Raw genomic sequence first — 12,042 nt, forward strand, 5'->3', positions numbered from 1 at the left:
CAGTCACATGAGCAGTGGGTTTCACTCAAAAAGATGTACATTGCCTTAGTTGCAATGCAAGTGAACAGCTTGTTGGACGAAAAAAAAAAAAACTACTGCAGAAAGAGAAAGAGGGTGGGGCATTGCTTCTTGTGTGTGTGGTTTTCACCTGTTAACTCTCACAGCTGCTGCACCCCAGTTGCACTGCTCCATTTTTGGAAAGTTTTGTAATCATCTGTCTCGACCAAATAATGGTTAGCACTGCAGTCAGTTGAAACTTTTGCATGGACTTAGGTGGTCACGTCAATGCACTGCGATGATCAATCGTTATAGCAAATATTCTTCATTTATCAGTGCTTACTTTTAAACATAAGGATATATTCTTGTTAATCATCATAATTAATGTTGTTTTGCCCGAGCACTGTTGGCTCGTGATAGATTTTGATGTTGTTTGATTCCTAATTTAATTTCAATCAGCACCTCCATCCACCTCAACCTCACACGCGCTTGCTACTTTGTCATTATGACCTCTGCATTATTCACAAAGAAATGAAGGAAAATGTTACCCAGGTTTGTAAAAAATAAAAAGAAGCATTTGGTGCTCTTTCATTATACGGGTTTCTTAAGTTATCACTTGTCCACACAAAATATGTACATTAAATTATTTAATTCCGATAATTTAGACCAGAGGTGTCTAAACTACGGCCCGGGGGCCATTTGTGGCCCGCTGTCCATTTTTTAGTGGCCCGCGACATATGTTAAAAATGGCATTTGACTCGTTACAAATAAAATTAAAAAAAAAATGTTTGGAGATGGTCAAAGTAAGAAGGGAGGGTGTCGAAAAACACTATTGCTATTAAAGTTTATTTTAGTTAACTAAAACTAACGCAACAACTACAATTAAAAAAACAATTTTGTTAACGAAATAAAATAAAAACGAAGATGCTTTAAAAAAAAACTGAAACTACATTTAATGTCTACAAAACTAACTAAAATAAAACTAATTACAGCAAAAATGTCCTTTGTTTTAGTCTTTGGTCATTAATTTAATGCTTGAGCCTTTGGGGATGATTTTAAATGTGATTTTTAGTAGATTTATTTTGATATAAACCGTAATAATGACGTCACGCCCATGGTGTTTTTTAAATATTGCGCAGAAGTAATAGACATAAAAAAACTAAAACTAATACTGAAACTAAACTAAAACTAAGCATTTATTAAAGAACTAAAACTAATACAAAAACTAACAGAACCACCCTGAAAACTAATTAAAACTAACTAAATAAAAAAAAAAAAACTCAAGATGAAATAAAAACTAAAATGAAAAATTACAAAACTATAATAACCCTACTGCCATATTACAAATTGGTTTATATACTGTAGCATTTTTTCTAAATATGCAAAAGCACAAATAAATTATTTGTACAATTTTTAGGATTAAACACAATTTCTCTTCATAACGTTATGTGGCCCTTGCGTCCTCCGGATTTTCTGTATGTGGCCCTCAAATGAAAAAGTTTGGACACCCCTGATTTAGAACATACTGTGACATATCGTATCATTGTCAGCTACTATCAAGTATCGATAAACTGACATCAAGTATTTACTGTCCCTTCCTTTTTCTGGCTACTGTTTAAGTGAGCTATTGTCACCATCAAAATATCATACGGTAAGCTAACCTTTGATTCCCATCCGTGTTTTGTATGTGACATCGTCAGCTATAAATATATCCTTAGCAATGTTCGCGTCAAGCTATTCCAGGCCTCTGACGCTATTGTCTTCACTCTAATCTGGCCTTGTGACACTTGACGAGCTGAATCATGATGGCGTACCCTCAGCACCCAGTTGCTTCTTTCCATCTGGGCCAGCAGCTGCTGGTCAACGCGAGGCTGGTGCTGCGCAGTGATTTGGCGCAGGCGGATTCCTGGGGAGATGAGGTAGGCAGGGGCAGCTATATTTAGGTGGGTGGCTGGATTCAATTGCAGGGGCTTCACAACGCAACCCTTTTCTCACTACTGCCCTTTCCAGCCAGGACTGACTGCCTAAAGGACTTGTGCTCGACGCCGCTTTCCTTTCTTTCAGATCCACTCTGCTCATCCGCCATCATGGACCCCAGCGCCATCAAGGAGGAGCTGCGCCTGTTTCAGAGCACTCTGCTCCAGGATGGTCTGAAGGAGCTGCTGAATGAGAACAAGTTTGTCGATTGCACCTTGAAGGTTGGCGACCGCAGCCTCCCCTGCCATCGACTGATCATGGCCGCCTGTAGCCCTTACTTCAGGGAGATCTTCTTCACAGAAGACGGGAAGGAGGTGGAGAACACCAAAGAGGTGGTCCTGGAGGATGTCAATGCTTCGGTCCTGGACATGATCATTCAGTACCTCTACTCTGCTGAGATTGACCTGACAGATGACAACGTTCAGGACATAATCGCTGTTGCAAACAAATTCCAGATCCCCTCAGTTTTCACGGTTTGCGTCAACTACCTAGAGAAGAAGATCTCTGTTGGCAACTGCATGGCCATCTTCAGGATGGGCCTTGTGCTCAGCTGTCCCCGGCTTGCCGTCGCCGCTCGCAATTTTATCGCCGACCACTTTGAGCAGCTACATAAAGACAAGGAGTTCCTCAGACTGGCAGCCCATGAACTGTTCGCCATCATTGGCGGCGATTCGCTGAATGTGGAGAAGGAGGAGGTGGTGTTTGAATCAGTCATGGCCTGGGTTCGCCATGACAAGGATAAGCGTGTCAAGGTCCTCAAAGACGCTTTCAACTGCATCCGCTTCCGCCTGCTGCCTGAGAAGTACTTCAAAGAGAGGGTGGAAACTGACGACATCATCAAGGCGGATCCAGAACTCCAGAAGACAATTCAGGTTATCAGAGATGCCTTCAAGGGGAAACTTCCAGAGAAACCCAAGAAAAGCGAAGGGGCTGCTAAGGAAGGAACCGAAGAGGAGGACAGCCCTTTCCCCGGCTTCCTGAACGACAATCGTAGGCACGGTATGTACGCACGGGACTTCATCCTGATGGTGAACGACTCGGCGGCGGTGGCGTACGACGTGAACGAAAATGAGTGCTTTCTGGCGGCCATGTCAGAGCAGGTGCCACGAAACCACGTCAGCCTGACGACACAAAAGAACCAGCTTTACATCATCGGGGGACTGTTTGTGGATGAGGAAAACAAAGACGTCCCTCTGCAATGTTATTTTTATTTGGTAGGTGGCTTCTTGAGTCAACTCGCCTTATGTTTACAGTTTAAGTTAGCATATTGCTTTAGCAAATGGAATATGTGTGTGAATTTAGCCACTGAAATGTAATTGTTTGAATCCAGAGAGTGAAATTCATTTTGATTCAGGGGCCCCTTGTCACCTAAATTGGATCTTAAATGGTCCACACCAGATTGTCCGTGGCCTAAAAAACTAGGCATAACAGCAGATACAATCATTATTATTATTATTATTATTATTATTATTACTTTAAAAAAAAAAGAAGAAGCAAATAATTAGAAGAATTGGCGGGGGAAAAAGTTCTTTTTTTTATTATTATTTTGTTGCTGTGTAATCTGAAATTTCTTTAAGCCCCAGTGTGCATTTTTTAGCGCCACATAGTGGTAAACTAATAATTCATTCAATTTAAAAACCCACTATTGATTTCAATAATATACAAAAAATATGTTCCATCGCATCCATCCATCCATTTTCTTGACCGCTTATTCCTCACAAGGGGGTGCTGGAGCCTATCTCAGCTGGCTTTGGGCAGTAGGCGGGGGACACCCTGGAATGGTCGCCACGCCAGCCAATCACAGTCCATCACGTCAATGTACTTTTTAAAAAACATTTTTTATATAATCGTGGGTCTACTAATCACTAATTATATTACATGGCTGTAGACTGCAATGTTTCACCACCATCTTCCTGCTACGAATGCCCAAAGTCAAGTCAAGCAAAGAACAAATTTGCAAACATAGTTAGCCCGTTTGGGCTCCCGTCGCGTGTCACTTTCTACTTTACTCTCGCGAGCTTTTACTAGCTCCTTTTTTTTTTTTTTTTTTTTTTACTAGCTTCTCCCGCTAGCCTCTCTTTTTTTGCCACTCTAGCCTATTCTTCCGACTAACTGCCGCTAGGCGCTCTTGTTAGCTGCTCCGGCTAAATACGGCTCACTCGGTCTTTCGGTGTCACTCGCCAGATTTTACACCGGCTACCAAGTCGCTCGCTGAGATGCTCGTTTGTCAAGCAAAATAATAATTGGTTGTAGGCTTGCAAAGTGTGGTCTCTCTGAGCCACCGTAGTGTGCGCGCTTCTAAATGCATGCATTTCAGCTGCATTCTGTGCTATAGCAACATCTAGTGGTCACTTTTTACACAGTGTGGCTTTAACAAGTTAAGTAACAAGTTTGCATCAAATCTTGAGCAACAGCCAAATTTCAGAGTGGTCGTCAGTGCTTCTTCGAGTGGACAAAATTAGCAAAAATTTACTTTTAGTGAAAAACTGCAGGTTTTGTTCTGTCCTCAGGGGCCAGATTGTACCACCTGATGTGCCAGTGCCGGCCCGTGGGCCGTATGTTTGACACCCCTGTTCTAAGTAACGCAATTATGTGGGATAAAGATATTTTTTTTCTTAGTAGGCTGACGTAAATGTTTGTTTATTTGGTGCAGCATGTACATTCAGAACTGGCTCTAAAATATCTGTGTGAAATCAAACTGCTCTGACATCATCACTTCATTGCCCTAGGGGACATATTTGCAAGGTGTCTGGTATGACTATTATTGGCTGCATTCACACACATCTTCGAAGACAAATGTAGAAAATAGATCTCGTGTGACTTTACACTATACTGTACACCGTTAGCTAAAGGTAGAAGCTTTCTTTCCATGCCTTCATGCCTACATTTTAGGAAATATGTTGTATGTATTTGCTATATTGACCCAGATACTTGTTCCTTTCCCTCCAGCTGGATCCGCTTGCCTCTGACTGGATTGCCCTGCCGCCCATGCCCTCTCCGAGATGCCTTTTCAGTATCGGCGAAAGCGACAACTTGCTGTTTGCTGTGGCTGGAAAAGACCTGCAAACGAATGAGTCACTGGATACTGTCATGTGCTACGACACTGAGTAATTGTTTCCTCTCCTTCTATCTCTCTAAAATAGTCGTTTTAAGGTATAGAATACATTGAGGTCATTCATTTAACTCACATTCCCTCATAAGAGAGCACAGCAGGACCATGTTGTTTTAAAACTCTATATTGCTCTTCCAGGAAAATGAGGTGGAGTGAGACAAAGAAGCTTCCTCTCAAGATCCATGGACACGCTGTTGTGTCCCACAAGGGGCTGGTCTACTGCATTGGTGGCAAGACAGATGACAAGTGAGTCCAGAGAGTGAGATATAGCCAACAAGAGAGCGATAAAGAGAATTCCACTGTCACAATTTACAGCTATTTGTTCTATATCCTTCGGACTACTCTGTACTCATCATACATCAATAAGCTATATGTAGCGGGGTGCAGGATGCAGTTTGGCGCTACACATTTAATTTTTGTGGGTTTTTATTTTGAGTTGCTGGAAAACACTAAATATAATACATTTAATGTACAGCGTTCACACACGGCTCTCTCTCCACATTGCGTGTGGCTCTTCTTCGCTTTAGAATGCAATTCTAATACACCATCGTCATTATCAAGTATCAAAATCAAAATAATAATAATGCAGTAGCATCGTTCAATAACAACACCGTACCTCGTGCTCTCTCGCCATTACACGGTAACTTTGCCATCCATTTTAACTACTCAGTCACGTTCGAGATAATTAACATCATTCTAAACAATAGTCACTTTAAAATAGTGATGTGCTTCTCGGGTCGAATCCCTGAAGCGTGTGCCGAGTAATGCAGATGAGTGGTTCATGAACGGCGTGTCAATGCGTGTGTTGATGACGTACGTGGTGACGTTTGAAGCCCCACGAAGCAGGTGTACCACGTGACTGATTCAGGAAATGATTCGCTAGGTTTGAGTGTAGTTCGAAATAAAAGCGGCAAAGAAACGCTATGGATTCCCCTTCACTTTTTGGGTTTTCGGGTCCCTTATTGCGCTACTTTTTTTGCTTTTGGCATTCGATTTGACGAGCTTCTTTTTGCGATGGAACCAGCAAGAAAGAGATTTTTCCCTTGTTTAGGAGCACTTTGAGCAGATCTCACCTCAGAAGGTAATGCACTGTAATTACGGTACTATTTTAACAGATTCGAATAATAAAATAAAATAAAATGTGACAACACATAAAATTCACATTTTTCTGTTCACAGTTGAAAGTCCCCTTCAGTACTGGGAATCACAGAAATATACGCGTCCAATTCTATACAAACTTGCTATCTCATATCGATGCACCCCTGCTTCATCATTACCATGTGAAAGAGTTTTTTCCCAAAGCAGGTGAAATTCTCTGCAAAAAAAAAAAAAAGAAACCGCCTGAGTCCAAAAACTTCGGAAAAAAATAGTTTTTAAATAAAAACGAATAAGCACTTTATTTTACCTCCTTATTTCACATTTTCACTTGTTGCATAAGTGCAAACATAGACAAAGTAACACAGAACAATTCATGTTAAAACACTCTTCAAATATATATTATTTTGTATTTAGAGCATGATTTACACCCCACCATTTTATTGCATGCACCAAGCATGTTATACATTTTTCTGTCCACATGATGGCGTAGTCGAGGAAATGAATCATCTTGAAGCCCCTACGTGTGTGTGAAGCATTTCACTGCAGGGCTTCACTGCTTTACGGGGCTTCATTTTGCCATCACTACTTTAAAATAAGACACAAAACGACCAATAAATATAAGCATCCATCAATATATGGTGTTCTAGCAACCTTCTCTTACCTGGAAAACACAAAATATAATACATTTAATGTACAGCGTTCACACGGCTCTCTCCACATTGCGCGTGGCTCTTCTTCGCTTTAGAATGCGAAGCTCTCCCCTTAGGCCATGTACACAAACTAGCGAACGCTGCCCTCCGCTGGTTGGCATGAGTAACTACAACTTTCTAGAATACCTAGAATACCACATTTTCCTCGTTTTCCTCAACTCTTACCAATAATAACAAAAGATGGCCACCCTCTAAACATGGACTGCACTGTAAATCAACACAAAATACCTGTGGGGACAATAAATTTCTAAATAATAATACTTTTGAATATAATTGTATACCACATATACGGTAGTATAGTATAGTATCAAGGAATGTGAATAAAGTTTGTGAACATTAATTTCTTTCTGCAGGACCAAATTAAGTTGTAGTGTAGCAGATGAACAGAACCTCATAAGATTTTTTTTTTCCCCCACCAGAAGACTTCAAGCATCAGCATTAAACGCTGTCTCTGTATTTGCGTATTCAGCCGTCATTTGAGCACAGCAAGTGATAAGCAGGTGTCAGCTCCACTGGAAAAAAAAATTATATATATACACACTGTATGTGTGAAGCAGCTATCGCAATGTGTCAGTGTTAAGTTTTGCTTGATAAGGGTGCTTCATGCACCCACAGTAAATTGCTCCACGCAAAAAGAAACTCAGCAGCTGAAAAGCTGCATATAGTCCTTTAGGGAGAAATAGTTTTCTATTATAAAGAAAGACGACAAAATTCACATTAAAAAAGTCAGTATCTAAATGAGAATGAAATGAGATTTCATTAAATGAAATCTATACATACTATGCTCCTCAAAGGAATACAGATTGGGCCTTGTTATTTTCCTACCTTCTTCCTGGTGTTTTCTTTATTTTAGCATCTAAGAAACTTGGAAATTAGAGAACCGCCAGGCATCCTTTTCTGTCTCCCTTTGTTTGTCATTGTTTTTTGTGTTTCTCGGATGGGGTTGGGACTGTGAAGACTAATTCCCTGTGTGTTTTTAAATACTTGGCCAAAAAGTCTGATTCTGATTGCTCCATTTATTGAGAGCTTCATTTACGGCAGGGGTGTCCAATTTTTTTCATTTGAGGGCCACATACAGAAAATCAGAAGGAAGCAAGGGCCGCATAATGTTATGAAGAGAAATTGTGTTTAGTCCTAAAAATTGTTCAAATAATTTATTTGTGCTTTTGCATATTTACAAAAATGCTACAGTATATAAACCAATTTATTTGTAATATGGCAATAGGGTTATTATAGTTTTGGAATTTTTTATTTTAGTTTTTATTTTGTTTTGAGTTTTGTTTTTTTAAATTTAGTTAGTTTTAATTCGTTTTCAGGGTGGTTCTGTTAGTTTTTCATTCATTAGTTTGTTTTTATGTGTATTACTTGTGCGCAATATTTAAAAAACACCATGGTCGCAATGTCATTATTCCGGTTTATATTTAAAAAAAAATAAAAAAAAATCTACTATTTAAAATCATCCCCAAAGGCTCATGCATTAATTTAATTACCAAAAACTAAAACGAAGTACGTTTGCTATAATTATAGTTAGTTTTATTTTAGTTATTTTTGTAATCATAAAATGTAGTTTCAATTAGTTTTCTTTTTTTTAAAAAAAGCATCTTCGTTTTTATTTTATTTCGTAACGAAATTGTGGTTTTGAATTTTAGTTTTTTCATTAGTTTTAGTTAATTAAAATAAACTTTAATAGCACCTGTGTTTTTCGACACCCTCCCTTCTTATTTTGACCATCTCCAAACATTTTTGTTTTTATTTTATTTTAACTGAGTCAAATGCCATTTTTAGCATATGTCGCGGGCCACTAAAAAATGGACGGCGGGCCGCAAATGGCCCCCGGGTCGTAGTTTGGACACCACTGATTTACGGTATACCACGAGACAAACTGACAATGAGAAAAAAAAAATCGTAAAATCATTGTGTTCAAGGCTATATCCTTTCCCTGCAGACATGTTGGTGCAGCTGGTTGATCAGTGCACCACTTGACCCTAGTGTAAGTGGACTGTAACTATACAAAATGTAATTAAATTATTGTATCAACTCGTATATTTCGATACTCACCAGAATGTATTGGATTGTATTGTCCTCAGCCGATATGTTCTCCCTACACACAGCTAGCTGCATGCAATTTTGTAGTTTTTGCCCAGCCCTGAAAATTGACAAACGATGAATTAAAAAGCAGCAATCACAACATCGCTTGCTTGTTCTCTACAGCAAAGCTCTCAGCAAGATGTTTGTGTACAACCACAAGCAGTCGGAGTGGAGGGAGTTGGCATCCATGAAGACGCCCAGAGCAATGTTTGGCTCCATCATCCATGATGGCAAGATCGTGGTGGCTGGTGGCGTGAATGAGGGAGGCCTCACCTCCTCCTGTGAAACCTACAACTTTGCAACAAACAAGTAGGTGTGATGTTACATTAACTACGCGTCATTTCTTTTCTGCTTGACCTTATCCTCTGGTTGGACCTCACCAGGTGGGAGCCTTTTGCAGAATTCCCCCAGGAAAGGAGCTCTGTCAACTTAGTGAGTACCGGTGGCGCCCTGTACGCCGTGGGTGGCTTCGCCATGATTGAGATGGAAAACAAGGAGGTGGCTCCCACGGAGGTCACCGACGTCTGGCAGTAAGTCTTCATTTGCACATCGCATGGTTATACCGAGCTGTGACCGTCTTCTTGCTCCTTCTTTAGGTACGAGAACGACAAGAAGCAGTGGAGCGGCATGCTGAGGGAGATGCGTTATGCGGCCGGTGCTTCCTGCGTGTCCATGCGCCTCAATGCGGCCAGGATGCCTAAACTGTAAACTGTGGCGCTTCCTGTTTTCAGCATCCTTCCTATATCCAATTGTGTTCTCCCCCTGCTGGCTGCCTCTGAGGTGTCTCATTCTTGATGCTCACATTTCTGAGACTCTCAAACACGGAATTTGCTGATTATTTGAACGTGTACCATAAAAGGCAAAAGACACCATCATCTCCACAGTTCCAAGGAAATAAGTGTATCTAAAGCTCTGTTTACAGAATTTTGTAAAATAAACATTTTTACACAGTTAAAAGTACAAGGTGGTATTTGTACTGTAGTCTATGCTGTTGGTGAAAGCTTCACTTGTTATGCGTTGTAATTTATCACCATGCAGACCTGAATAATGGCAGAGGTTTTTTTTGTTTTTTTTGTTTTTTTAGAGCTCAATATTGTTCATTCGGCAGTCTTACCAATTCAACGTCATCATCTTTTGTGTGCGTGTGTGCGTGCAAGCATGCATGCGAGTTTGTGTTCTTTAATTCACCTAAAACTTATAAAAAATCTTAACATTCAATAACATTCACCTTCACTGGATACTTAGAATAATGGTCGAGTTGCTGACACCATGTGGACCAGTGAAGTTAAATAGTTAATTAAGTGAAAATATTTGGGTTTTCGACAGTAACTCTGGCTTGTGGTAGCCAAGTCCTAACCAAGCCTTTTTTGCATGAATTGATGAAATCCCCCCGGATGAAAGGTGAAACGAAACAACTTCTAAGACGACCAGAACAGTCCACTTGTCATCATCTCAGTGCCCTGAGAATGGAATGATCTGTATGAATGTGAACTTTCACAAGCATAGACCAGTTGTAAATGGGACATGTGACATATCCCAATTGACATTTTATTCTTGGAAGATAATCCATTAGTCTAATATGTTGGGTTCATTCAACAACCAGAAATGCTTTTTATCAAATATTTACTGATGTTTACTCAGTGATTCCATTGTACGGCAGAGCTTTGGATCATAGATTGGTTCATTTAAGTTCACGAGGGAATTTTGATATTATGCGTATATACAGTCAAACCTCGGTTTTCGAACATAATCCGTTCCAGAAGGCTGTTCCAAAAGCGAATTGTTCGAAATCCGAAACAATTTACACAAATTAAATTAGCGCAGTTAAGCTAGCGAAATTTAGAACATCACTTCCGGTAGGTGATTTTATTGTGAAACTAAATGGTGACACTTCCGGTTTCGGGCTTAGCAGAGCAACATCAACTTACGAGTGCTATGTGGTAACGTGCGGATGAGGAAACACCGCCCAAACATTCGTAACAAACATTTTAGAAGGAACAAGCTAGCTATTTCTGGCGAGAAGGTTACAGACTTCCTGCTGCTATCGCTGCTGGCGAAGACTGATTCTGTTCAAGTGGCCACACGCCCGAACGCGAGGGTAAGTTGTGTCACGTGAACTCGCTTTCCAATGAACAGACGACAAATTGTGCAAATTAGGATTCGTCTCGGTTACGCAGTTAAAGTAAACTGTGAACATATCAGTTTTGTAGCCTGTTCTACACTCGGCGAGTGAGTCGCGTTCACGTACGCTCGGCTTCTTTCAGTTCGAGAGCCGATTTTTTGGACGAGTTCTGAGATATAAAATTCTCGAATTTTCTGGTCGAAAACCGATTTGGTCGAGAACAGAAGCATTCGAAAACCGAGGTTTGATTGTATTATATTCCCCCTTTATTGGCTGGCATCCAGTCCAGGGTGTACCCCACCTACTGTCCAAAGCCAGCTGAGATAGGCTCCAGCACCCCCCGCGACCCTTGTGAGGGACAAGCGGTCAAGAAAATTTCCCATCTAGTCATTTGCAGTGTGACTCACTTAACCTGGAAAGCTTGTACAGTAGCCTTCGTGTAAAGCGCAAGAATTGCTTTAAAAGCACAGCAAAGTGAAGTTGCTACAAGCATGAGCACAAAGCATTTGGAATTCTTGATATGTGACCTTAATAATACAGTGCTGATCTAAAATGGTTTAGGCGGCAATTTGCCTGTCCCAACTGATTTTGGGCAGGAGGCTGCTACACACACGCACACACTAGACTGGTTGCCATCGATAGCACAATCACATACATCCACCTATGGACAATTTAGTGTCTTCAATGAACCTAACGTGCATATTTTTGTGGGAGTATCCGGAGAAAACTCATTCAAGCAAACCCCACTACAGGAGGGCCTAGTCATGTCAGGTTAAGAATAAGATATCAGTGCCCAAATAATGACAATGTGAATCAGTCGCAATCTTCTTGCCGCTGTGGAGCTAATTTCCCAGCCTAGCCAAGTGCTTCTATATGTGGGGAATAGAAATCACATGGACCAGCAAAATGCTGATCAAGAATAAATTGACACCACAAGA

At 40.5% G+C, this 12,042-nt stretch overlaps 1 protein-coding gene and 1 long non-coding RNA gene across 3 annotated transcripts; one reads left to right on the forward strand and one right to left on the reverse strand.

The window, feature by feature from the left end:
- Positions 1-1,830: 1,830 nt before the first annotated feature.
- LOC144013532 (kelch-like protein 41b) lies at positions 1,831-9,809 on the forward strand. 2 transcript variants are annotated; one of them, XM_077512526.1, is made up of 7 exons: positions 1,831-1,916; positions 2,062-3,188; positions 4,924-5,081; positions 5,225-5,332; positions 9,106-9,291; positions 9,366-9,512; positions 9,579-9,809. In XM_077512526.1, exons 2-7 carry the CDS (start codon positions 2,085-2,087, stop codon positions 9,688-9,690), a joined length of 1,815 nt encoding a protein of 604 aa, XP_077368652.1. In that variant the 5' UTR covers positions 1,831-1,916; positions 2,062-2,084; the 3' UTR covers positions 9,691-9,809. The 2 variants fall into 2 exon arrangements, with proteins under 2 accessions (XP_077368652.1, XP_077368653.1); XM_077512527.1 differs by lacking the exon at positions 1,831-1,916 and having other exon boundaries at positions 2,023-3,188.
- Positions 4,565-6,914, reverse strand: LOC144013533 (uncharacterized). Its single transcript, XR_013282275.1, has 3 exons — positions 6,846-6,914; positions 5,163-5,305; positions 4,565-5,034 (listed from the first exon to the last, which is right to left on the reverse strand). It is a non-coding gene; the product is annotated as an uncharacterized LOC144013533 (long non-coding RNA).
- Positions 9,810-12,042: the final 2,233 nt, after the last annotated feature.

The sequence above is a fragment of the Festucalex cinctus genome, chromosome 2 (genome assembly GCF_051991245.1).
Source record: "Festucalex cinctus isolate MCC-2025b chromosome 2, RoL_Fcin_1.0, whole genome shotgun sequence".
NCBI classification, from domain to species: domain Eukaryota; kingdom Metazoa; phylum Chordata; class Actinopteri; order Syngnathiformes; family Syngnathidae; genus Festucalex; species Festucalex cinctus.